The sequence below is a fragment of the Oryctolagus cuniculus genome, chromosome 12 (genome assembly GCF_051225735.1).
Source record: "Oryctolagus cuniculus isolate XC-2025 breed Fujian yellow rabbit chromosome 12, ASM5122573v1, whole genome shotgun sequence".
NCBI classification, from domain to species: Eukaryota; Metazoa; Chordata; class Mammalia; order Lagomorpha; family Leporidae; genus Oryctolagus; species Oryctolagus cuniculus.
In genome coordinates this window covers 54,715,122-54,740,977 of record NC_142878.1, presented here as the reverse complement: position 1 = coordinate 54,740,977, position 25,856 = coordinate 54,715,122, and the positions used below count along the sequence as shown (strand labels likewise).

Genomic DNA, 25,856 nt, shown 5'->3' with positions numbered 1-25,856 from the left:
AAGCACCTGGGCCATCCTCCACTGCACTCCCTGGCCACAGCAGAGGGCTGGCCTGGAAGAGGGGCAACCGGGACAGAATCCGGCGCCCCGACCGGGACTAGAACCCGGTGTGCCGGCGCCGCTAGGCGGAGGATTAGCCTAGTGAGCCGCGGCGCCGGCCTGACAAAAAGTGGAATTTGTCCTTGGCATAATTTTCTCTGAATATTTTTCTAACAGAGACTCTGTCCAAAATAACCTTTGAGAGCCACATCATGTAAACTGCAGTATATAAATAAGTATGTTTAAGACACAGTTATTACATGTTACACATGATATTAGAGTTGTTACACAGATTTGGGGAGTAAGCACTAGCAGTGGAGATACTCAATTGGGAGTAAATGTGTTTGAGGTAAACAAGGAGATTGATCATCTGAAGTACAGGGTTTGCACAGAGGATCAGTGGGAAGAAGACCCAAGGGAACAGTTTGAGTGAGGATTTCAGATGGGAAAAGGCAAGGTTTGTACTTTGTTTCTGCATGATAGAGGTAGAATCACAGAGGTATGAAGCCTACTGTGGTTTTGGTGTCAAAGACAGCCTCAAATGATGGAAGATGCCCATTATTAGGGTCTTTTTTTTTTGGTGGCCCCTTGACCCATTAACTCTGAATTTCAAAGATAATGCTCTCTTGAAAGGCTTCAAATAATGTGAAATTTTTTGAAAGCTATTATTTAATAAATATAAATGTCATAGGTAGAGCTTTATGGAATATAGTGGTTCTTCCCCCCATACCTGCTCTTCCACCCCCACTCCCATCCCACCTCCTACTCCCTCTCCTATCCCATTCTTCATTAAGATCCATTTTTAAGAAACTTTTTTAAAGATTGTGTTTATTTACTCGAAAGAGTTAGGCAAAGAAGGAGAGAAGGAGAGACAGAGAGAGACAGAGAGAGAGAGAGAGAGGTCTTCCATCTGCTGATTCACTCCCCAGATGACTGCAAAGGCTGGAGCCAAGAGCCAAGAGCCAGGAGCTTCTTCTGGGTCTCCCTTGTGGTCGCAGAGGCCCAAGGACTTGGGCCTCTTCTACCGCTTTCCCAGGCCACAGCAGAGAGCTGGATCAGAAGTGGAGCTGCGGGATTTGAACAGGCGCCCATATGGGATGCCAGCACTGCAGGCAGCAGTCCTACCCCCTATGCCACAGTGCTGGCCCCAAGATTCATTTTTAATTATCTTTATATATAGAAGATCAACTCTATACTAAGTAAAAAATTTCAACACTTTACACCCACACAGACACACAAAGTATAAAGTACTGTTTGAAGACTAGTTTTATTTCTCATAGTAAAACTCATTAAGGACAGAGGTCCTACATGGGGAGCAAGTGCACAGTGACTCCTGTTGTTGATTTAACAATTGACACTTATTCATGACATCAGTGATCACCTGAGGGTCTTGTTATGAGCTTCCAAGGCTATGGAAGACTTTTAAGTCCACAAACTCTGCATTATTTAGACAGGGCCATATTTTAAGTGGACGTTCTCTCCTCCCTTCAGAGAAAGGTACCTCCTTCTTTGATGGTCCCTTCTTTCCACTGGTATCTCATTTACAGAGATCGTTCATGTAGGCCATTTTTTGTCACAGTGTCTTGGCTTTCTATGCATGAAATGCTCTCAGGTAACATGAAATTGATTTTAAGGTTAACACAAATCAAGGCAAACTATAGAAAATAACACATTTACGTGTATTTTTTTAAGTATGTAATTAGTGAGGTCCTGAGTGTTTAAAATGTCTTATCGAGCAGCTATCAATGATGACCTGAATTGGGACTGCTAAGGAACTGTGAACAATAAATTTTTTTCTCTACTTAATTGTGAACAGAACACACTCAAGCTATTCTCTGATTTTGTTATAAATAACTAAGATGAGAAGGGACTACTTCTGCATCTCTCTCAAAGATGTCTCAGCTGTGACTAACTGGTAACTTCAAGACTCTCTTTAGGGCGTCTTTCATGTCTTTGTTTCGGAGACTATAGATCAGGGGATTTAAGAGCGGAGTCACTGCTGAGTATACCAAAGTGACGATCTTGTGCATTCCTGCTGGATTTCCCGAGGTCGGGCTCACATACATCACCATCAGGGTTCCGTAGAATAGAGACACCACCATCAGATGGGACCCACATGTGGAGAAAGCTTTCATTCGACCAGCAGCAGAGGGAACACGAAGTACAGCTCTGAGTACAAGAGTGTAAGATCCCAAGATGGAGAGGAAGGGCCCGAAGATGATCACTGAGTTGAAGGTGTAACAGACAAGCTCAGCAGAAGGGGAACGGATGCAGGCGAGCGCCAACAATGGTCCTGGGTCACACACAAAGTGGTCAATGATGTTCGGTCCACAGAAGGGAAGATGGGAGATAAGCGCAATGGGAACTGGATAGCAGAGAAATCCACTCACCCAGCACACACAGACCAGGGTTTTACAGAACTTTCCAGTCATGATGGAGGGGTAATGCAGTGGGCGACAGATGGCCAGGTACCGGTCATAAGCCATAACAGATAAGAAGAAACATTCTGTTGTGCCCAGTGAAAAGAACAAATAGAATTGGAGGAAGCAGCCAGAGAAGGAGATGGTCTTTGTTTCAGAGAGGATGTTGGCCAGCATGTTAGGGACGGTGGAGGAAACGTACCAGATCTCCAGGAAGGCAAAGTTTCCCAGGAGGATGTACATGGGTGTGTGGAGCCGACTGTCCCACTTCACTGCACATGCAATAGCCCCATTTCCCAGCAGAGTCAGGAGGTAGAGAAGCAGGAACAACGAGAAGAAGCAACTCTGCAGATCTCTCGAACCAGGGAAACCCAGGAGGACAAACTCAGTCACGGAATACATTGTTCTGTTCTGGGAACCCAAAGCTGTTGGAAAAACAGGAGGAACCCATGACAAATAATGGACATTTGTAGGTTTTGCTAATGATTCGCTAAAAATTGCAGTAAGGACTTTTTAATATACATTATCTCATATGGTTTTCCTTTTTTTCTTAAAGATTATTTATTTACTTATTTGAGATGTAGAGATACAGAGAGAGGTGGAGGCGGACAGGAAGGGCTTCTATTTGCTGGTTCACTCCCCAAATGGCCGCAATGGCTAGAGCCAGGCTGATCCAAAGCCAAGACACAGGAGTTTTTTCTAGGACTCCCATGAAGGGTACCAGGGTACCATGAAGGGTACCAAGCACTTGGGCTATCTTCCGCTGCTTCCCCAGGCAGTAGGCAGAGAGCTAGATTGGAAGAGGAGCAGCCGGGAAACGAACCCTCACCCATACGGGTGGCTAGGGCTACAGGCAGAAGCTTAGTTTACTATGCCACAGCACCAGCCCTCTTGTGGTCTTCCTAGTGGTCTCATTTATTTATTTGAAAGGCAGAGTGACAGAGAGAAACAGAGATTTTCCATTTGCTGGTTCACCCCTCAATACCTGCAATACCCAGGGCTGGCCCACTCTAAAGCCAGGAGCCAGGAACTCCATCTAGGTCTCCCACAGGGGTGTCAGGAACAGAAGCATTTGGGCTTTAATCTGCTGCCTTACAAGTACATTAGCGAGAAGCTGAATTCGAAGGCAGAGAGACATGCGATGTGGGTATCCTAAGGTACAGCTTAACTCACTGGGCCACAACACCTACCCATGTAATTGCTTTTGAACAATAGGTAAATTGTGGTATTTCCTCTCCTACAGACAAGGAAATTGAAGTTCAGAGAGATTTAAGGGGTTCACGTAATTGTATTTGCAAGGCCAGTAACTCCTTGATACACTGGCGCATCTGGAGATTGGTTTGGAACAAGCTTCACTTCATTTCAAGTGTTCCTGTAACCCTGTGCCTTAGAAATGTTTCATCTTTTGGTAGCATTTCCCCTGTGATAGCCTACATAGAAGTGTCAACTTTGAACACGTACTTTGACTTTGAAGCAAAATGGAATATAAATCTAGTCAAAAACAGCTCCTATGTCGCTCCCCGTCTTCGTGGAGGAACGACACAGGACCCTGCGTTGTTCTTTTGTCTGCTCGGCCCTCCCCGGGTTTGCTGCTGGTTCTTCCCGGGTTGGCTACCGACCCTTCCACCTCCGTGGAAGGGCGGTTCCCCCTGCCACTTTCCCCACTTCCGCAGGGGAGCAGCACACCACCGGCCGGCTCTCTCGGGGGCTGCTCAGATGTTCCTCATAGATGTTCCCAGTGCATGTTGTCTCTCTCCTCCTTTATAGTCCTCTTCCACCAATCCCAACTCTGCTACCCACACGCCGAGTACGCTGCTCTCCTCCAATCAGGAGCAGGTCCTGCTACTTATTGGTTGAACTGGAGGCAGCTGTGTAGAAGCTGTTTTCTCCTCTCCCAGCACCATATTGTGGGAGAGCAGATGCATAGAATAAGTCTTAATTCCAGTAACAGTCTAGTCAGAGTTGCTCCCCACACTCCTACATTGCATTCTTAGAGATAAAAGTCCAATGGTAGCCAGAGAAGAATGGGCTTGTGGGGTAGGAATCCTGAGCACTCTTGTTTTGCCTCTCTTAGCTGTAGCACAGGTAGGAATCTGTGAAATGGTTTGAAAACCACTTTAGTTTACGGTGGGTCGCATGTCCCAGGTGGAATCTTATTTACTGAACCACTCAGCTCATTTCTTCCTGAGGAGCTCAGGTTCTTACTTGGAGCAACATTTGCCTCCTTTAGTACTTCTACCCATAGTTCCTGGGACTTTCCAGGTCCATGGGTAAACTTCAACTTTCTTGAAGCTGAACAAGATAATTTTAAATCTAATTTTTCTTTCCTGATGGTGGTGGCAGGTCTCAAATAACTCAAGGCAGCTCTTACGTCTTTTGCTCATTTCTTTTTTTTCTCCCAAAGAAATCTTTTATTTAAGGAGTACAAATTTCATAAACAACTTTAGGAATATAGCTATTCTTCCCACCAACCTGTCCCCAACCCCCACTCCCACTGCACCAACTCCTCCCACTCCCATTCCCAGTCCCATTCTCCAGTAAGATTAATTTTCAATTAACTTTGCACACAGAAGATCAACTCTAGACTAAAGATTTCAACAATTTGCACACACACGCACACACACACAAAACTGAGAACAAGTTTTATAGTTAATTCTCACAATACAACTCATTGAGGACAGGGGTCCTGCATGGGAAGTAAGTGCACAGTGACTCCTGTTGTTAATTTAACAAGTAACACTCTTATGTATGGTGTCAGTGATCACCCAAGGCTCTTTTCATGAGCTGCCTAGGCTATGGAAGCCTTTTTGAATCCACAAACTCCTTCAGTATTTAGACAAGGCCATAAGCAAAGTGGACATTCTCTCCTCCCTTCAGGGAAAAGTACATCCTCCTTTGATGACCACCTCTTTCCACTGGGGTCTCATTCACAGACATCCTTTGTGGAGGACATATTTTGCCACAGAGTCCTGGTTTCCCATGCCTGAAATGCTCTCATGGACTTTTCAGCCAGAACAGGAAGCCTTAAGGGCTGATTCTGAGGTTGGAGTCTTCTGCCCATTTCTTGTGTAGTCCATTAGCCCTATTTTCCCCATTTCCCACTGCCACCCCATCTTGGCCAAACTGTAGTGTCCTACATCATAGCTTGGTTCTTGAGACATAATACTCCTTGGTAATCAATTTCTGGAGCATATAAAACTATATGCCTTCATTTTTGTTAGAATTAATCCCTGAGCTCTATAATTTGTTCCTTTGTCATATTGTTGTTACCTAAATTAAATAATGACTAGAATGGCTGCCTTTCTGATATTGGCTGAATCAGGAGTTGAGACAAGACCAAAAACTTGGATATTTTCCCAGCAATCTTCTTAAACCATTGGTCCAGGGTGGTTTGTATATACTAAATTTTTCTGGTTAAATTTCAGATGTCTCATTGGGTAAGCCAATGTCAATATTACATACTTAGCAATTATTGACTTTAAAAGCAGAATAGGATACCATATTATTTATTTATGTCACCATTAAGATACTTACAAAATTCCATCCTTATGCCATTTATACAATCTACAGAGTTCAAGAGGCCTGCTTCTCAATATTTGATTACACCTGTAGCAAATCCAGAATAATAAATGTTTTATTGGCAGCAAAACTTTGTATACTTGTATTAAAATATTTTGAATAATGAAAAATTATTTAACAATCAAGATTTTTTATAAAAAATGTAAGTGTACAGCAACAGAGAGGGAGAGAGATCTTCTACTTATGCCTGCAATAATCAAGGCTATGCCAGACTGAAGCCCAGAGCCTGGAACTCCAACTGGGTCTCCCTTGTGGGTGTCAGAGGCCCAAGCACTTGAGCCATTGTCTGATGTCTCCAGGATACATTAGCAAGAAACTGAATTGGAAGTGGAATAGCTGGTGTGTAAACCAGGCTTTTTCTTTTTTTTTTTAAAGGTACTTACCTTTATTCTTTTTTTATGACTGTTACATTTTTAAATGTATTGTTATATAGAGAACAAATTTCATAGATATTGTTCCAAGAATCCAATGATACTTTCCTCAGCCCACCCTCCCCCCTTCCTTTTTTTCTTTTAATTTTTTGTGATAACATCCTTTCAATTCACTTTATAGTCACAGGCTCGATGCTTCTCTAAACAAGTAAAAGGCAGAGAGATTGCTGTGCTGATTTCAAATGTGGGATGCTGGATTTCAAGTGGTGGCTTAACCCACTGTGCCACAACGCCATCCCTAGGAACTTACAAAAGCAATCAAGACCGTGACCTACATCTTTATAGTCATGTGCATAGACTGGGGCCCCATGAGCTATGCGTTTTGCAGCATGTTAGCTCTATGCATGGGACACAAAAGATCTTTACTGCAGTTAGGAATAACTTAAATCTATGTAGTACAGACGGCATGATAAATACTACTTGGTAAAAATTATTTTGGGATATTTGAAGGCAGTAGGCAGACTTGAGAAGAATGAGCGTACCCTCCTCACAGACCAGGAAGTTGTGGCACTCAGAAGAGAAATACAAGTCTAATCCATGGTGCATGGCCTGGAAGCAGACTTCCTGAGTCTTTAATTCCATCTGATCAGCATTTGACTTCATCATGTCCAAGACCTTGTTGACATTATTTGTGTTGCACTGAAACATTCATTACCTGGGTTAGAGCAAGGCGGATGCCAGACTTCACTGATAATCTGAAAACTCGCTGCATCCATTGCCATTGCCTCTGGCGCTGAAGTACATTCATTGGTTGCTCAAATGCAGATGTAAAGTCCCTTCCTTCTTCTTGCTATCCACCTCAAGAGATATGGGCAGCTGGCAAAGAGGAGAAACAAAGAGCTGGGAAATCCTGTGTGAATGAGGAGGGAGCCAGACCCCTCTCCACAACCCCAACCACCTGCAGAAATTTGAACCACTCGCCCAGGGAAGACTATTTTAACATCATGAATACAGGACTTCTTCTTCTTTATATTTTTAAGTTTTAAAGTTAACATGTATGTAAACCCAAAGGAAAAGACTCCTATGCATTTCTTTCTCAGTTTTCACTTGTTATTTTTACTTCTCAACAACTCTGAAAATATGACTGTCTGCTTTAATTGCTCTTGTTAGAAATTAATCTGTCAAAACTTCACTGACTAAATTTACAAAGTGGTGTGAGGCTCTCAATGTATTCTAAGTGGAGAACATTTAATGTCTTCCCCCCAATATCCAAGACATCTGAACACCATTCTCCCAAAGTGAACTGTACAGTCAGGCTTCTGTGATTCTTGGGTGATTCCTGAATGTGACTGTGTCACATGGGCACTCTTTGAGAATGTGCTGGGGAAAGAGATGTAAAGGGTCCAACACGTGTTTCCTGCCAAGAACACCAGAACAAAGGATTCGAGGATTTGCAGGAGGACCCCACGCTCTTAGCATCCGCCAGTGGGAATGCACAGGGGTGGCGATACGCCGTGGCCGGCAGACTTGTCTTTCCTCACCTTCTTGCTGGGATCGGGCTCCTGGAGGAGTATGTGAGAGAAACTCCAGACTCAACAACCTCACTAACGCAATCCAAAAACTCAGTCACTCAGAGATAGGATTCTATGTAGCTCCAGAAACTTCCTTCCAAATGAAATGTGCTATTTATATCAATGATCATTAAGCGTTTACAAGTCTCTCCTGAATAGAATTCATAGTTCCCCAGTGTGTTACTTGGGAGGCACCTATTTTGCTACATCTAATTCTACCTGTATCTGTTTCTGTTTTCTCCTGTGATTTGAGTAATGAGACACAGAAGTTAGATAAATATTTAAGAGAGCCCAAGAAAGCTTCCTCTTTGTGGAGATATCTGATCTCTTCCTTCCCAGGAACTGAACTTCAGGGAAAAGGGTGGTTAATACAGGAGAAGTGAGAGAGAAAGAAAATGTGCATATCAGTGTGTATCTGTGGTCTCTCCAAAATAGAATTGCTTTATTCTTTTTCTTAAATCCATGTAATTAACAAACATTTATTATGGGCTTACTATGTGTCAGACTTGTTAAATTCTGAGTACACACAGGTGTTTGGAACCAATAAAGGTCAAAATTTCATGAAGATCACATGTTTGTTTTGGGTTAAAAAATAAAGAAATGAAGCAAATCTCTTTTGTATAAGATGAACTAGTCTTGTTTCATTCTTGGTGCATAACCCATAGGCACTTAAATTAAGAAAATTCTTTGTGTATAAATAGTTTTTATAATCAATTTTTAAAACACAGTTATCTTTTTTAAAAAAAAGATTTATTTATTTTACTTGAAAGAGTTACATAGAGAGAGAAGTCCTCCATGTGCTGGTTCACTCCCCAACTGGCCACAGTAGCCAGAGCTGCGCTGATCTAAAGCCAGGAGCCAGGAGCTTCCTCTGGGTCTCCCACATGGGTGAAGGGGCCTGAGGATTTGGGCCATCTTCCAGGACATCTTTCTCAGGACACAGCAGAGAGCTGGATCAAAAGTAGAGCTGCCAGGACTTGAACTGGTGCCCGTATGGGATGTGGGCACTGCAGGTGGCAGCCCCACCCACTACGCCACAGCACCAGCCCCAAACACAGTTATCTTTTTACAAAGATTTATTTATTTATTTGAAAGAGAGAGAGAGAGAGAGAGAAAGAGAGACCCCTTCTGTCAACTGGTTTACTCCCCAAATGGCCACAATGGCCAGAGCTGGATAAAGTTGAAGCCAGAAGCCAGGAACTCCATCTGTGCCTCCATGTAGGTGGCAGGGACCCAAGCACTTGGGCCATCTTCCACTGCCTTCCTTGGCACATGAGCAGGGAGCTGGACTGGAAGTGGAGCAGCCGGATTCAAACCAACACTCCAGTATGGGATTTTGTCATTGCAGGCAGCAGCTTAACCTGCTGCACCACAGTGCTAGCTCCCCCTCTTTCAACGTTAAGTATAACTTGAACATATCTGTTTGAAAGAGCTTAGAGTTCCATAAAAGCCTATCAGGCTCTTTTACTCAGGACAGCCAACACCTCAACTGTGAACAAAGCAGCCTGGGTCTTCACCGAGAAGTACCGCACCTGCCTGGGCAACGACTTCCACATCAACAAGTGGGTGTGTGGGGAGATCACGCTCATCCTCACCAAGAAGCTCTACTGCAAGATAGCAGGGTCTGTCACAGCCCTGATGGGGTGGATTCAGGAGGAGGAGAGAGAAAGGAGAGAGAATTTTGTTCCTGAGGTCTCAGTTCTGGATACGGAGACCATTGAAGTAGATCCTGACAACAATGCAATGCTGCAGCTTTTGGACGTTGGCAGTCTGTCCAAGCTGCAAATCACTCAGTCTACAGTTGGGATAAATTTAAAAATGCCACATGGAGCCATTTGAATCTTTATGCTATGCCGTCCTATTTTTTTTAAAGATTTCTGTATTTATCTGAAAGTCAGAGTTACACACAGAGAGAAAGAGAGGCAGAGAGGCAGAGAAGCAGAGAGAGAGAGAGAGAGAGAGAGGTCTTCCACACACTGGTTCACTCCCCAATTGGCCACAATGGCCAAAGCTGCACCAATCTGAAGCCAGGAGCCAGGGGCTTCCTCCGGGTCTTCCCACGAGGGCACAGGGGCCCAAGGACTTGGGCCATCTTCTGCTGCTTTTCCAGTTCATAGCAGAGAGCTGAATCAGAAATGGAGCAGCTGGGTCTCAAACTGGTGCACCTATGGGATGCTGGCACTGCAGGGGGCAGCTTTACCTGCTATGCCACAGTGCCGGCCCCTGCTATCCTATTTTTAATATTTTTAATAAATATCATTTAATAATTGAATACATATTATTATAAAAAATAAATTTAATAATTTAATAAATATTAATTAAAATAATATTTTTAGTAAATGGGATAACAGCCAAAACAACAACAAAACCCCATCTTTAAGGTTATTGTCTAACATGATACAACATTAGCGTAAGTGACAGTTTGGCACTATAAATGGTTCCGAGTTGCAAGTATTAAGTCACTCAGGCTCGGCTCAGTCTGATGTTAGGAGCTTCTTCCAGATCTCCCACACAGGTGCAAGGGGCCACTGCACTTGGACCATCTTCTGCTGTTTTCCCAGGTGCATTAGAAGGGAGCTGGTTTGGAAATGGAGCAACCAGGTCTTGAACCAGTACCCATATGGTATGTGGGCATTGCAGGTGGTGGCTTTACCCACTAATGCCACAATTCCACCACCTTTTATTTATTTATTTACATATTTGTTTATTTATTTAAGAGAGGGTGTGTGTGTGTGTGCACTCTAATCCACTGGTTTACTCCCTAGATGCTTATATGGCCAAGATTGAGCCCGTACAGTCAGGAGTCAAGAACTCCATCTACATCTCCCCTTTGCCTCCCAGATTCTGCACTAGCATGAAGTTGCGGTTTAGAGCTGGAACTGGATCTCAAACTCAGGTATGCGGACACCTTAATTCTTATCTTAACTGCCTGCCTGGAGGGGCTTTTTAAAAAAGCCTGGCCTAAAAGACTTCTTGGAAAAGACCCCAGAAGCACAGGCAGTCAAAGCCAAAATTAACATTTGGGATTGCATCAAATTGAGAAGTTTCTGTACTTCAAAAGATACAGTCAGGAAAGTGAAGAGACAACTGACAGAATGGGAAAAAATATTTGCAAACTATGCAACAGATAAAGGGTTGACAACCAGAATCTACAAAGAAATCAAGAAACTCCACAACATCAAAACAAACAACCCACTTAAGAGATGAGCCAAGGATCTCAATAGACATTTTTCAAAAGAGGAAACCCATAGGGCCAACAGACACATGAAAAATATTCAGGATCATAAGCAATCAGGGAAATGCAAATCAAAACCACAATGAGGTTTCACCTCACCCCGGTTAGAATGGCTCATATACAGAAATCTACCAACAACAGATGCTGGTGAGGATGTGGGGAAAAAGGGACACTAACCCACTGTTGGTGGAATGCAAACTGGTAAAGCCACTATGGAAGTCAGTCTAGAGATTCCTCAGAAACCTGAATATAACTCTACCATTCAACCTAGCCATACTACTCCTTGGAATTTACCCAAAGGAAATTAAATTGACAAACAAACAAGCTGTCTGCACATTAATGTTTATTGCAGCTCAATTCACAATAGCTAAGACCTGGAACCAACCCAAATGCCCATCAACAGTAGACTGGATAAAGAAATTATGGGACATGCACTCTATAGAACAGTGTACAGCAGTCAAAAACAATGAAATCCGGTCATATGCAACAAGATGGAGGAATCTGGAAAACATCAAGCTGAGTGAATTAAGCCAGTCCCAAAGGGACAAATATCATATGTTCTCCCTGATTGGTAACAACTCACCAAGCACCAAAAAGGAAACCTGTTGAAGCGAAATGTACACTATGAGAAACAATGACTGGATCAGCTCTTGTCCTTACTGTTGATGTACAATGTAATACTTTATCCACTTTAGTATTTTTTTTTGTTCTAGTACTATTGGTTGAACTCTGTAATTAACACACAATTATTCTTAGGTGTTTAAATTTTAACTGAAAAGTGATCCTGTTAAATATAAGAGTGGGAATAAGAGAGGGAGGACATGTACAATTTGGGACATGCTCAATCAGACTTTCCCCAAATGGTGGAGTTAGAAATGTCCCAGGGAATTCCAATTCAATCCCATCAAGGTGGCATGTACCAATGCCATCTCACTAGTGAAAATGATCAACTTCAGTTCACAATTGATCACACTGATAGGTCTAAGAGTCAAAGGGATCACACAAACAAGACTAGTGTCTGCGAATACTAACTGATAGAATAAAAAAGGAAGAGAACGATCCAACATGGGAAACGGGATACACATCAGACTCATAGAATGGCAGATGTCCTAAACAGCACTCTGGCCTCAGAATCAGCCCTTAAGGCATTTGGATCTGGCCGAAAAGCCTATGAGAGTATTTTAGGCATGGAAAGCCAAGACACTCTGGGGGGAAAAAAATGAGGATCTAAATGAAAGATCTCTGTGAGTGAGATCCCAGTGGAAAGAACGGGCATCAAAGAAGGAGGTACCTTTCTCTGAAGGGAGGAGAGAACTTCCACTTTGACTATGACCCTGTCGGAATAAGATTGAAGTCGGTGAACTGAAAATGCTTCCATAGCCTTGGCAACTCATGACTAGAGCCTAGGGAGATTACTGAGGCCATAAATAAGAGTGCCAATTTGTTAAGTCAACAACAGGAGTCACTGTGTACTTACTTCTCATGTGGGATCTGTCCTTAATGTGTTGTCCAATGTGAAGTAATGCTATAACTAGTACTGAAACAGTATTTTTACACTTTGTGTCTCTGTGTGGGTGCAAACTGATGAAATCTTTACTTAATATATACTAAATCGATCTTCTGTATATAAAGAGAATTGAAAAATGAATCTTGGCTGCCGCCGCGGCTCACCAGGCTAATCCTCCGCTGGCACACCGGGTTCTAGTCCCGGTCAGGGCACCGGATTCTTTCCCGGTTGCCCCTCTTCCAGGCCATCTCTCTGCTGTGGCATGGGAAGGCAGTGGAGGATGGCCCAAGTGCTTGGGCCCTGCACCCCATGGAGACCAGGAGAAGTACCTGGTTCCTGCCATTGGATCAGCGCGGTGCGCCGGCAGCAGCACGCCGGCTGCGGCGACCATTTTGGGGGTGAACCAACGGCAAAGGAAGACCTTTCTCTCTGTCTCTCTCTCTCACTGTCCACTCTGCCTGTCAAAAAAAAAATGAATCTTGATGTGAATGGAATGGGAGAGGGAGCAGGAGATGGGAGGGGTGCGAGTGGGAGGGAAATTATTGGGGGGGAAGCCATTGTAATCCATAAACTGTACTTTGGAAATTTATATTTACTAAAGAAAAAGAAAAAGAAAAAAAAAGCCTGGCCTAGGTAGGGAATGGTGGAGAAGATTATTCAGGCACCATATGAAATGGGGAGATCTAGATTTTAAAAAAATGGGAAGTGAATGTAAGCGAAACTGAACTTTATGAGAAACTGGTAGGTTAGCCTAGTGAGCACTGTGGCTCACTAGGCTAATCCTACGCCTGTGGCGCCGGCACCCTGGGTTCTAGTCCCAGTTGGGGTGCTGGATTCTGTCCCGGTTGCTCCTCTTCCAGTCCAGCTCTCTGCTGTGGCCCGGGAAGGCAGTGGAGGATGGCCCAAGTGCCTGGGCCCTGCACCTGCATGGGAGACCATGAGGAAGCACCTGGCTCTTGGCTTTGGATCGGCACAGCAGCCATGGCGGCCATTTTGGGGGTGAACCAACGGAAGGAAGATCTTTCTCTCTGTCTCTTTCTCTCACTGTCTAACTCTGCCTGTCAAAAAAAAGAGAGAGAAACTGGTAGGGTAATGGAAATCAAACCATGACACAGAAAACCTGTGTCCTTGCTTAGTGTTTTCAACTGATAGGTTAAAAGCTTGGTGAGATCTTGCTTGTTCAAACACTTGATATGTGTTCTTCTTCCCTGAGTACTCCATAGAGCTGATACGTGGATGAAATGAGATAATGGATGTGAAAATATTTTGTAAATGTCTATGACTATACAGAGCCTCGGGGGTGGATTCTGCACTTTCCCATTTGACTTAAGATGTTCATAGATCTATTCCAGAATCAGAATTTCCTTCTAGAGTCTAGGAGGGCTTCCCATTCCAAAACTGTCTCCTACTAGAATGTAACCTTCCTGTGGCTAGAGGTTTATTTTTTAATTTTTCATTTATTTATTTTACTTGAAAGGCAGAATTACAGAGAGATAGAGAGAAAGAGGTCTTCCATCCATTGGTTCACTCCACAAATGGCCAAACAGAGCAGGATATGGGCCAGTCCGACAGGGGCCCATGCACTTTGGCCAGCCTTTGCTGCTTTCCCAGGCATATTAACAGAGAGCTGGATCAGAAATGGAACAGCCAGGACCTGAATTGGTGCTTCTATGGGATGCTGGTGCCACAGGCCAGCTATATGCCTGTGGGGCTTTACACACAATGCCACAGCGCCAGCCCCTCATTCATTTATCAGAGACAGAGAAAGCAAGATAGAGGGAGGGAGTTAGGGAGGGAGTGAGAGAGAGAGAGAGAGAGAGAGAGAGAGAGAATCACTTCCATTTTCCTGGCCAATTCCCAAATGCCTCAATGACTGGAGCTGAGTTAGGATGACACTGAAAGCCAGGACAGGAGCTTAGCCTGGGCCTCCCACATGACTGGCAGGGACCCTACTCCATGAGCTGATGTTTCCTAGAGTGCCTATTAGCAGGAAATTGGAGTTGGGGGTGGAGATGGGACTCAAACCTAGGCACTCTATTTTGGTCACAGCATATCTTCAGTACTTAGAAGAAACACAGTGTTATTAATATTTATTGAAGGGGCCGACACTGTGATATAGCAGGTAAAGCTGCCGCCTGCAGTAACAGCATCCCATATGGGCACCGGTTCGAATCCCAGCTGCTCCACTTCCAATCCAGCTCTCTGTTAATGGCCTGGGAAGGCAGTAGAAGATGGCCCAAGAGATTGGCCCCTGCACCCATGTGTGAGACCCGAAAGAAGCTCCTGGCTTCAGATCAGCGCAGCTCCGGCCATTGCAGCCATCTGGGGAGTGAACTGGCAGATGGAAGACCTCTCTCTCTCTGCCTCTCCTTCTTTCTCTGTGTAACTCTGACTTTCAAGTAAATAAATCTTTAAAAAATATTTATTGAATAAAAGTGTTAACTAATTTTATGTGATGTTAAAACATATGTGAAATAGTTATCTGTACCCCAATATTCATTGCAGTTCAGTTAACAATAGCTAAGTTATGGCATCAACACAGGTATCCATCAACTGAAGACTGGATAAAGAAATTATGGGGGACCGGCTCTGTGGCGCAGTAGGTTAATCCTCCGCCTGTGGCACCGGCATTCCATATGGGTCTGGTTCTAGTCCCAGCTGCCCCTCTTCCAATCCAGCTCTCTGCTATGGCCTGGGAAAACAGTGGAGGATGGCCCAAGTCCTTGGGCCCCTGCACCCACATGAGAGATTGGGAAGAAGCTCCTGGCTCCTGGCTTCAGATTGGCACAGTTCTGGCTGTTGTAGCTATCTGGAGAGTGAACCAATGGAAGGAAGACCTCTCTCTCTCTCTCTCTCTCTCTCTCTCTCTCTCTCCCTCTCACTATCTATAACCCTACTTCTCAAATAAATAAATAAATTATGGGTTATGTACACCATAGAATACTACACAGCAGTTAAAAAAAAAGAAATCCTGTTGTTTATAACAAAATGGATGAAACTGGAAAACATCATGCTTAGTGAAATAAGCCAGTCCCCAAAGCACAAATACCATATGTTCTCCTTCATCTGTGGTAACTAATAGAGCACCTAAAATGTAATCTATAGAAGTGAAATTGACACTTTGAGATGTGATGACTTTGTCTTCACTGTTGAGGAACAATTTTTTTATACTATTTGTTGAACTTTTTACTTAGTATAGAGTTTATAAATCTTATGGTGTATAAATCTTATGGTATATAAATTTAATTGAAAATAGATTTTCATAAAAAATAAGAATGGGAATAGAAGAGGGAGAAGGAAGAAGGGCTGGAGTGTGGGTGTGAGGGCAGGTAGGGTGGGAAAATCACTATGTTCCTAACATTGGTTTATGAAAGGCATGAAGCTTGTAATACTTAAATTAAAGGTTTATGGGTAAAATAAATGCCACTTATGTAAGCCTGGCATTTTCAATCTCTGTCTCCTGAAAGATTTCAGTCATCAAGAAACCAAGCTGATAAGAAAATCATTCTGTATTCAATCCTTTAGTTCTGTATCCGGTAGCCATTTACATTTGAATCTTTATTGACTTTCAAAAATACTATTTTTTCTTAAGTGTACCAATGATGATTCGCTTAGGATAAGTGCTCTACCTCTACCTTCTACTTCAAGCCTCCAAAAATCAGAACCACCACAGCCTGAAATATCACAGAAAAAAATACTCTCATACAGCATCTGCATCTGATGAAATCACTCACATCAAAAATATGGCTGTTACAATTGGACTGTAACATGATTCAATTAGGTTTAGCTTTGCCCTGTTAGTTGAAGATCAAAATAATGAGTGGTCTCCCGAAGAATATATCTTCTTTAAAGTGTTTTGGAGGTGTGGTGGCAGGACATCAAGCCTTTCTTAATTGATCTTTCTGTCTGAACAATGGTTTGCTTGGTCTCACATGGATTCCGTTTTGCTCATTCTATCCACAGAACTTTCTTCAGTGCAACCTTCATGTCCTTGTTTCGTAAGCTGTAAATCAGGGGGTTTAAGAAGGGAGTCACCACAGAATAGAACAAAGTTGTAATCTTCTGAATTTCAGCTGGGTTTTCAGCTGTGGGGCTCACATACATCACCAAGAGGGCCCCAAAGAACAAACAGACCAGTGTCAGATGTGATCCGCAGGTTGAAAAAGCCTTCTGCCGGCCAGCTGCTGATGGAACTTTTAGCACAGCTCTCAGTAAAAGGGAATAAGAGCCAAGGATGTACAGAAGAGTGAGAATGATAATGAGGCTGCTCAGGGTATAGAAGACCATCTCTGTAGCGGGAGCTGGGGCACAGGACAGAGCCATCAGGGGGTCCAAGTCACACAAAAAGTGATCGACGATGTTGGGTCCACAAAAAGGCAACTGAGAGAGTTGCACAGTAGAGCCCAAGTAACTAAGAAACCCAAACACCCAGCAAGTAGACATTAAGATACAGCAGAGTCGGGGGGTCATGATGACTGGGTAATGCAATGGTCGGCAGATGGCGAGGTACCTGTCATATGCCATGATGCAGAGGAAATACGTCTCAGTTGTACCCAGGGAAGTGAAAAAATAGAACTGGAGGAAACAGCCAACGAAAGAGATGGTTTTTGCTTCTGAGAGGAAATTGACTAGCATTCTGGGTACGGTAGAAGTGACATACCAGATTTCAAGGAAAGCAAAATTCCCCAGGAGAACATACATTGGGGTATGGAGCCGTTTGTCCAACATCACAGCACAGACAATGGCCCCGTTCCCCATTGTGGTGAAAATATAGACGCCAAAGAACAATGAGAAGAGAAATATTTGCATCTCTTTACAGCCTGGGAATCCAAGGAGGACAAATTGTGTCACAGTTCCTGTCTCTGATTTGTTCATGAATCCAGAACTGCAGGGAACATAGAGAACATCATTATGCAAGTTGTTTTATTTCCCGAGAGACTCGGAGCAAAGCTACATGAGGTGCATACTTCGCTGATTTAGCAATTAATTTGCAATAAGCAATCCATTGACTTCTGGCCCTTTATTTTAAAACCACTAAATCACCGGTCATAATGATCTCAAATTTTAACAAAACTAGAGTCATAACAACAGAATCTGGGGTTTCTTTATCAGTGTATTAGATTTTTTTAAAAAATCCTCTTTTCCTTTTGAAGTTTTGAAAGTTTGGGTGCATTAGCCTCTTTGAAAGGTAAGAACAGGGGGTTGGCACCGTGGCACAATAGGTTAATCCTCCACCTGCGATGCCAGCATCCCATATGGGTGCCGGTTCTGTCCCGGTTGCTCCTCTTCCAGTCCAGCTCTCTGCTGTGTGGCCTGGGGAAGCAGTGGAGGATGGCCCAAGTCCTTGGGCCCTTGCCCCCACGTAGGAGACCAGGAGGAAGCACCTGGCTCCTGGCTTCGGATCGGCACAACGCCGGCCGTGGCGGCCATTTGGGGAGTGAACCAATGGAGGGAAGACCTTTCTCTCTGTCTCTGTTTCTCACTGTCTGTAACTCTACATCTCAAATAAATTAAAAAAAAAAAAGGTAAGCACAGTGACTGCCAGTTTGGATTTTCCCCCCACTTATGCTTAATTATTTCTAATGAAGTTTTTACTTCGAGTTAATTTTTAAACCCAGAATTAGGAGTAGAATAACTACTTTTGTGGGACATCTCTGCCCAAGTGAAAAGTACTTGACATACTTCTCAGGTGCTCTAGAACTGTGCATATCTGCTAGGCATTCTGAGTTCTTTACATCATAATAATTTTCTTTCATACCATAATAATGATTTATAAATCTCAACAGAGAAACCAAGAGGGAAGGTCATAATGATTTTTTTTCCTCTGGAGAGTAAGGAATTTAAAATTCCTTCACAAAAGTCTTTGAACAGAGTTTGTTTCATACTTTTATATGAAATATAAATATAGAAAGTAAATGATTTAAAAAAGAAAGTAAACGATTAAAGGAAAGGCATTGTCTCACCTGTGGTGTGCATCTAAGTAACGGGAATAAGGTAAAGGCACATTGTAGAAGGTGACAATCAAGCACAGCATCAGTTTCCTAAAGTCATTTATGCATCAAATTTCTGAATAATGAGGTGTTCCTCAGGTGAATCGTCAGGCAAAGAAGTTTAAAGGAAATGTTAAACTGAGGGGGATCTGAGTAGCTGGGCACTGGAATCAACAGTTCATTAAGACACAACATATTGTTATGTACTGGAGATATTGTGAACGAAGTCATGCATCCAGAACCCCACACAAGTTTGCAAAAACATGCCAGTATTATCAAGGGACTCCACCAGAACTAGCACCCTTAGATACCTAAGGAAAAAGTTCGGGGAAGCTCAGTCAGAGAACAGTCACTTAGCCTTCCTGACAGGGCTAAGTGCAGACAGACCTGGGCACAAACACTGTGTCTTCCTGCTGCCTCTCCTCTCTTTACATGGAATCAGAACCCGGGGCTGACCCCGATGAGCCAAGGTAACTGAGGGAACTTCTTTCTCTCCTTCCCCAAGTGCTCCAGAGAAACAGTTACAGCATCAGCGCCCTTGTTTGGGGCAACAGCGTAGCCAGTGGCAAGCAGCACTGTCTACAGTCAGCCCTTGAAGTTGGCTTCAACAAACAGGTTGATATGTTCATCAAGGGCTGTACAGACGGTCCCTGATCCAGGACACTTCAACTTAATGATTTTTGACTTCAAAATGGCATGGGAGCAGTATGCATTCAGTAGAATCTGGGCTTCAAATTTTGAACTTTTTCCTCTCCAAGGGTGGTGGGACGTGATACACCCTCAGGATGCTGGGTGGCAGCAGCGGGTCACAGCTCCCAGTCAGCCAGGCATTCACGAGGGTAAACAGCTGATCCCCCACAGTGCGCTGTGTTGCTAAGTTATGATGAGTGTTAGCTTAAGAATTTAGAATGCATTTTCAGCATTTGATGAATTTGTCAGTCCGTGTCTCAGTGGCAAGTTAAGGAACTTCTGAGTAAAAGAACTTCTTACCTCCGACACCCAGTTCTTTCAGCTGATTTGCCCATCAGAGAGAGTTGAGCAGTTTTATATATTACTTGCTTTTCTGCAGAGTAGCTGGAAGCAGGGGACTACGAATCTCAGGAGAGATCTCAGAAAGAAGGAACAGGTGACCGAGGAAGGGCGTGTCATTGACGCCCGCCAGGGCTGCAATTACAGTTTTCTCCTGGAGATGACTGCCATGGCTTCTGTCTCCCCTTGGGCGGCTTAGGACTCCCTCAGGACCCTTGCTAGAGCATCCTTCCTCCCATCCCCTGTTTCAACACAGTTTAGGGTAAATTGGACCCCAGAGCACAGGCAGGGAGAATGCCTTAAACGGCAAAGGTGAGATGTCTGTTGATTTCCAGAAAACTTTGTGTTCACAGTGTACATTGTTTGTATGCTGTTTACATACTTGGCATCTGTAAATTTTTACTTCCAGTCTGTACTGATACCTCATTTGTTTTCTGTTTGCCCTACCTGTTCTTTGTTCCTTTATTCCTTCTTTTTTCTTTTGGATTATTCAAGTACTTTTATTACTTTATTTTCTTCTTAAGCTTTTCATGATGGTTTAAATGTCTTTCATTGCGGTAAAATATAACCATATATAAATGTGTGATAATTATAAAAATTACAATTTTAATTAGCTATATTTTTCTGTGACATCAAGCACATTCACATTGTCAAACAATCACAACTACTATCTATCTGCAGAATTTTTTCGCCGTCTCAAACTGAAATGCTCTACCCTTTAAACAATTTCCAGGCCAGTTCCATTGCCTGGAAACCACCTTTCAACTTTTCTGTCTACAAACTTGACTACTCTAGGTATCTCATATAAACAAAATCACACATTTGTCCTTTTGTGACTGGCTTATTTCACTTGGCATAATGTGTTCAAGGTTTATCCATGTTGTAGCATATATAACCTTATTTCTTCTTGTCTTTCTCCTTCCTTTTCTTCTTCCTTCTTCTTCTACCACACTCCCCCTTCTTCTAGTAATAACCATCCTAATGGGTGTGAGTTGGTCTCTCATTGTGGTTTTGATTTGTATTTCATTAATGATTAGTAACGTTGAGCATTTCTTCATGTGCTTATTGTACATCTTCTTTGGAGAAATGCCTGTTCAAAACTTTTGCCTACTTTCAAATTAGGTTTTGCTATTTTTGTTGAGCCATAAGAGTTCATATATTCTGGATATTCTGATCTATAATTTGAAAATATTTTCTCTTATTCCATGGATTGTCTTCTTATTCTGTTGATAGCGTCCTTTGAGGAACAAAAGTTTCTAATTGTGATGTGGTTCTATTTGTCTGCTGTTTTGTTGTGGTTACCAGGATTTTGGTGTCATATCCATATCCAAGAAATTATTGCCAAATTAAATATTTTAAAACCCTGTCTCCTATGTTTTTTTCTAAAAGGTTTATATTTTTAGGTCTTATGTTTCGGTTTTGATTCATTTGGAATTAAAGCCTAAGTATACAGCATAAGCTTGAGGTTCAACTTCAGCATTTTACATATGGGTATCCAGTTTTTCCATCACCATCAAGTGAAAAGACTATCCTTTCCTATAATAAATAGTATTGCCACTCTTGCTCAAAATCATTTGACCAACCATGGGAGTGTTTATTTGGTATTTCTGTAATTTTCCATTTGTTTATGTGTCTGTCTTTATGCCAGTACCACACAGTTTTGATTACTGTAGCTTTGTCATAAGTTTTAAACTCAGGAAATACTGGACAGCCAACTTTATTCAGTTTTAAATGTTGTTTTGGATATTTGGGATCCCTTGAAGTTTCATGACAATTTTAGGACGGATTTTTTTCTATTTCTATTGCCTTGATTATGTTGAGGATTGTTCCTTCTCCACTCAGTTTGTTTAAGGATTTTATCATGAAATGGTGTTATATTTTATCAAATGCTTTCTCTGAATCCATTGAGATAATCATGGTTTTTATTCTTCAATTTGTTTTTTTTAATAAATCTTTTTTTTTTTTTTGACAGGCAGAGTGGACAGTGAGAGAGAGAGAGAGAAAGGTCTTCCTTTGCCGTTGGTTCACCCTCCAATGGCTCCCGCGGCCTGTGCGCTGCGGCCAACGCACCGCACTGATCCAATGGCAGGAGCCAGGTACTTATCCTGGTCTCCCATGGGGTGCAGGGCCCAAACACTTGGGCCATCCTCCACTGCACTCGCTGGCCACAGCAGAGAGCTGGCCTGGAAGAGGGGCAACCGGGACAGAATCTGGTGCCCCAACCGGGACTAGAACCCGGTGTGCCGGCGCCGCTAGGTGGAGGATTAGCCCAGTGAGCAGTGGCGCCAGCTTATTCTTCAATTTATTAATGTGATGTATTGTTGCATCCACTCGTCAGCTAAAACAAAATATTACAAAAACTAGTGAAGTCACACATGAATTTCATTGAAAATGAGAAGCAAATGAGACACAAATGAGAGGCAAGCTAACTGGGACTGGCCACCGATCAGGACCAACACTCCTTACCAGAGTGTGGCCCCCAACAGCGGGTTACAAAGCTTTTTATAGTGTTCAGTCCACTAGGGCTCACAATTTTGAACTGGACCCCTGGTATGCAGTAACAATAAAGAGGAAAACCAGAATATGGTTGTAAGATAACAGTTAACAACAACAAATGCCATAATAGATCCAAAATATGGTTGTAGGATAACAGTGAAGGACATATTTCGGTCAACCTAGTTCCTGGGAATTTGGGCCCGTATAGTTTCACAAGATACACCCTTAGCCATTAGCAAGCAAAGCTAATATGTACAGAAGCAAGAGATCTGCAATTAGTTTTTAGCCACACTCACTCCATTTTGATTCTGATTTTACAGTACCACATTTATTGATATATTCCTACACAAATTTGATAAATCCTACATGGTCCAGGTGGATGATCTTTCTTTTTTTAATTTTTTTCACTTTTATTTAATAAATATGAATTTCCAAAGTATAGCTTATGAATTACAACGGCTTTCTCGCCCCCACAACTTCCCTCTCACCCGCAACCCTCCCAACTCCCGCTCCCTCTCCCATTCCATTCACATCAAGATTCATTTTCAATTTTCTTTATATACAGAAGATCAATTTAGTATATATTAAGTAGAGATTTCAACAGTTTGCACCCACACAGAAACACAAAGTGTAAAAATACTGTTTCAGTACTAGTTATAACATTAATTCACATTGAACAACACATTAAGGACAGAGATCCCACATGAGGAGTAAGTACACAGTGACTCCTGTTGTTGATTTAACAATTGGGCACTCTTGTTTATGGAGTCAGTAATCTCCTTAGGCTCTTATCATGAGTTGCCAAGGCTATGGAAGCCTTTTGAGTTCACTGACTCCGATCTTATTTAGACAACGCCGTAGTCAAAGTGGAAGTTCTCTCCTCCCTTCAGAGAAAGGTACCTCCTTCTTTGATGGCCCCATTCTTTCTACTGAGATCTGACTCACAGAGATCTTTCATTTAGGTCCTCTTTTTTTTTTCCCCAGAGTGTCTTGGCTTTCCATGCCTAAAATACTCTCATGGGTTCTTCGGCCAGATCCGAATGCCTTAAGGGCTGATTCTGAGGCCAGAGTGCTGTTTAGAACATCTGCCATTCTATGAGTCTGATGTGTATCCCGTTTCCCATGTTGGATCGTTCTCTCCCTTTTTTATTCTATCAGTTAGTATTGTCAGACACTACCCTTGTTTGTGTGATCCCTTTGACTCTTAGACCTATCAGTGTGATCAATTGTGAACTGAAATTGACCACTTTGACTAGTGAGATGGCATTGGTACATGCCACCTTGATGGGATTGAATTGGAATTCCCTGGGACATTTCTAACTCCACCATTTGGGGAAAGTCTGATTGAGCATGTCCCAAATTGTACATCTCCTCCCTCTCTTATTCCCACTCTTATATTTAACAGGATCACTTTTCAGTTAAAATTTAAACACCTAAGAATAATTGTGTGTTAATCACAGAGCTCAACTAATAGTATTAAGTAGAACAAAAAAAATACTAAAAGGGGTAAAGTATTAAGTTTTTCATCAACAGTCAGGACAAGGGCTGATCAAGTCATTGTTTTTCATAGTATCCATTTCACTTCAAAAGGTTTCCTTTTTGGTGCTCAGTTAATTGTTACCAATCAGGGAGAACATATGATATATGTACATTTGAGACTGGCTTATTTCACTCAGCTTGGTGTTTTCCAGATTCCTCCATTTTGTTGCAAATGACTGGATTTCGTTGTTTTTTACTGCCGTATACTATTCTATAGAGTACATGTCCCATAACTTCTTTCACCAGTCTACTGTTGTGCATTTAGGTTGATTCCAGGTCTTAGCTATTGTGAATTGAGCTGCAATAAACATTAAGGTCCAGACCGTTTTTTCATTTGTCAATTTAATTTCCTTTCGATAAATTCCAAGGAGTGGGATGGCTGGGTGGTATGTTAGGGTTATATTCAGATTTCTGAGGAATCTCCAGACTGACTTCCATAGTGGCTTAACCAATTTGCATTCCCACCAACAGTGGGTTAGTGTCCCTTTTTCCCCACATCCTCACCAGCATCTGTTGTTGGTAGATTTCTGTATGTGAGCCATTCTAACCGGGGTGAGGTGAAACCTCATTGTGGTTTTCATTTTAATTTCCCTGATTGCTAGTGATCTTGAACATTTTTTCATGTGCCTGTTGGCCATTTGGATTTCCTCTTGAAAAATGTCTATTAAGGTCCTTGGCCCATCTGTTAAGTGGGTTGTTTGTTTTGTTGTTGTGGAGTTTCTTGATCTCTTTGTAGATTCTGGTTATTAACCCTTTATCTGTTGCATAGTTTGCAAATATTTTTTCCCATTCTGTCGGTTGTCTCCTCACTCTCCTGACTGTTTCTTTTGCAGTGCAGAAACTTCTCAATTTGATGCAATCCCAATAGTTGATTTTGGCTTTGACTGCCTGTGCCTCCCAGGTCTTTTCCAGAAACTCTTTGCCTGTGCCAATATCTTGAAGGGTTTCTCCAATGTTCTCTAATAACTTGATGGTGTCAGGTCGTAGATTTAGGTCTTTAATCCATGTTGAGTGGATTTTTGTGTAAGGTGTAAGGTAGGGGTCTTGCTTCATGCTTCTGCATGTGGAAATCCAGTTTTCCCAGCACCATTTATTGAATAGACTATCCTTGCTCCAGGAATTGGTTTAGATCCTTGATCAAATTTAAGTTGGCTGTAGATGTTTGGGTTGATTTCTGGTGTTTCTATCCTGTTCCATTGGTCTATCCATCTGTTTCTGTACCAATACCATGCTGTTTTGATTATAATGGCCCTGTAGTTGTCTTGAAATCTGGTATTGACATGCCTCCGGCTTTGTTTTTGGTGTACAAGATTGCTTTAGCTATTCGAGGTCTTCTGTGCCTCCATACAAATTTCAGCATCATTTTTTCCAGATCTGAGAAGAAGGTCTTCAGTATCTTGATCGGTATTGCATTGAATCTGTAAATTGCTTTTGGGAGAATGGACATTTTGATGATATTGATTCTTCCAATCCATGAGCATGGAAGATTTTTCCATTTTTTGGTATCCTCTTCTATTTCTTTCTTGAAGGTTTTGTAATTCTCATTGTAGAGATCTTTAACATCCTTGGTTAAGTTTATTCCAAGGTATTTGATTGTTTTTGTAGCTATTGTGAATGGGATTGATCTTAGAAGTTCTTCCTCAGCCATGGCATTGCCTGTGTATACAAAGGCTGTTGATTTTTTGTGCATTGATTTTATATCCTGCTACTTGGCCAAATTCTTCTATGAGTTCCAATAGTCTCTTAGTAGAGTTCTTTGGATCCCCTAAATAAAGAATCATATCATCTGCAAAGAGGGATAGTTTGACTTCTTCCTTCCCCATTTGTATCCCTTTAATTTCTTTTCTTGCCTAATAGCTCTGGCTAAAACTTCCAGAACTATATTGAATAGCAGTGGTGAGAGTGGGCATCCCTGTCTGGAACCAGATCTCAGTGGAAATGCTTCCAACTTTTCCTCATTCAATAGGATGCCGGGCATGGGTTTTTCATAAATTGCTTTAATTGTATTGAGGAATGTTCCTTCTATACCCAATTTTCTTAGAATTTTCATCATGAAAGTGTGTTGTATTTTATCAAATGC

The 25,856-nt window shown here is 42.3% G+C and overlaps 2 protein-coding genes and 1 pseudogene across 2 annotated transcripts; 1 reads left to right on the top strand and 2 right to left on the bottom strand.

Moving 5' to 3' along the window:
- Positions 1-1,937: 1,937 nt before the first annotated feature.
- Positions 1,938-2,918, bottom strand: LOC108178337 (olfactory receptor 11H6). The gene has a single exon (XM_070053448.2). It carries the CDS (start codon positions 2,859-2,861, stop codon positions 1,938-1,940), a length of 924 nt encoding a protein of 307 aa, XP_069909549.2. The 5' UTR covers positions 2,862-2,918.
- A 1,548-nt stretch (positions 2,919-4,466) lies between these two features.
- LOC127483848 (small ribosomal subunit protein eS17 pseudogene) lies at positions 4,467-9,819 on the top strand (annotated as a pseudogene).
- Positions 9,820-16,670: 6,851 nt separating this feature from the next.
- LOC100350189 (olfactory receptor 11H4-like) lies at positions 16,671-17,603 on the bottom strand. The gene has a single exon (XM_008269604.3). It carries the CDS (start codon positions 17,595-17,597, stop codon positions 16,671-16,673), a length of 927 nt encoding a protein of 308 aa, XP_008267826.2. The 5' UTR covers positions 17,598-17,603.
- Positions 17,604-25,856: the final 8,253 nt, after the last annotated feature.

Coding starts and splice junctions, on each gene's coding strand:
- LOC108178337 (XM_070053448.2), bottom strand. CDS start 2,861: ATGTATTCCGTGACTGAGTTTGTCCTCCTGGGTTTCCCTGGTTCGAGA.
- LOC100350189 (XM_008269604.3), bottom strand. CDS start 17,597: ATGAACAAATCAGAGACAGGAACTGTGACACAATTTGTCCTCCTTGGA.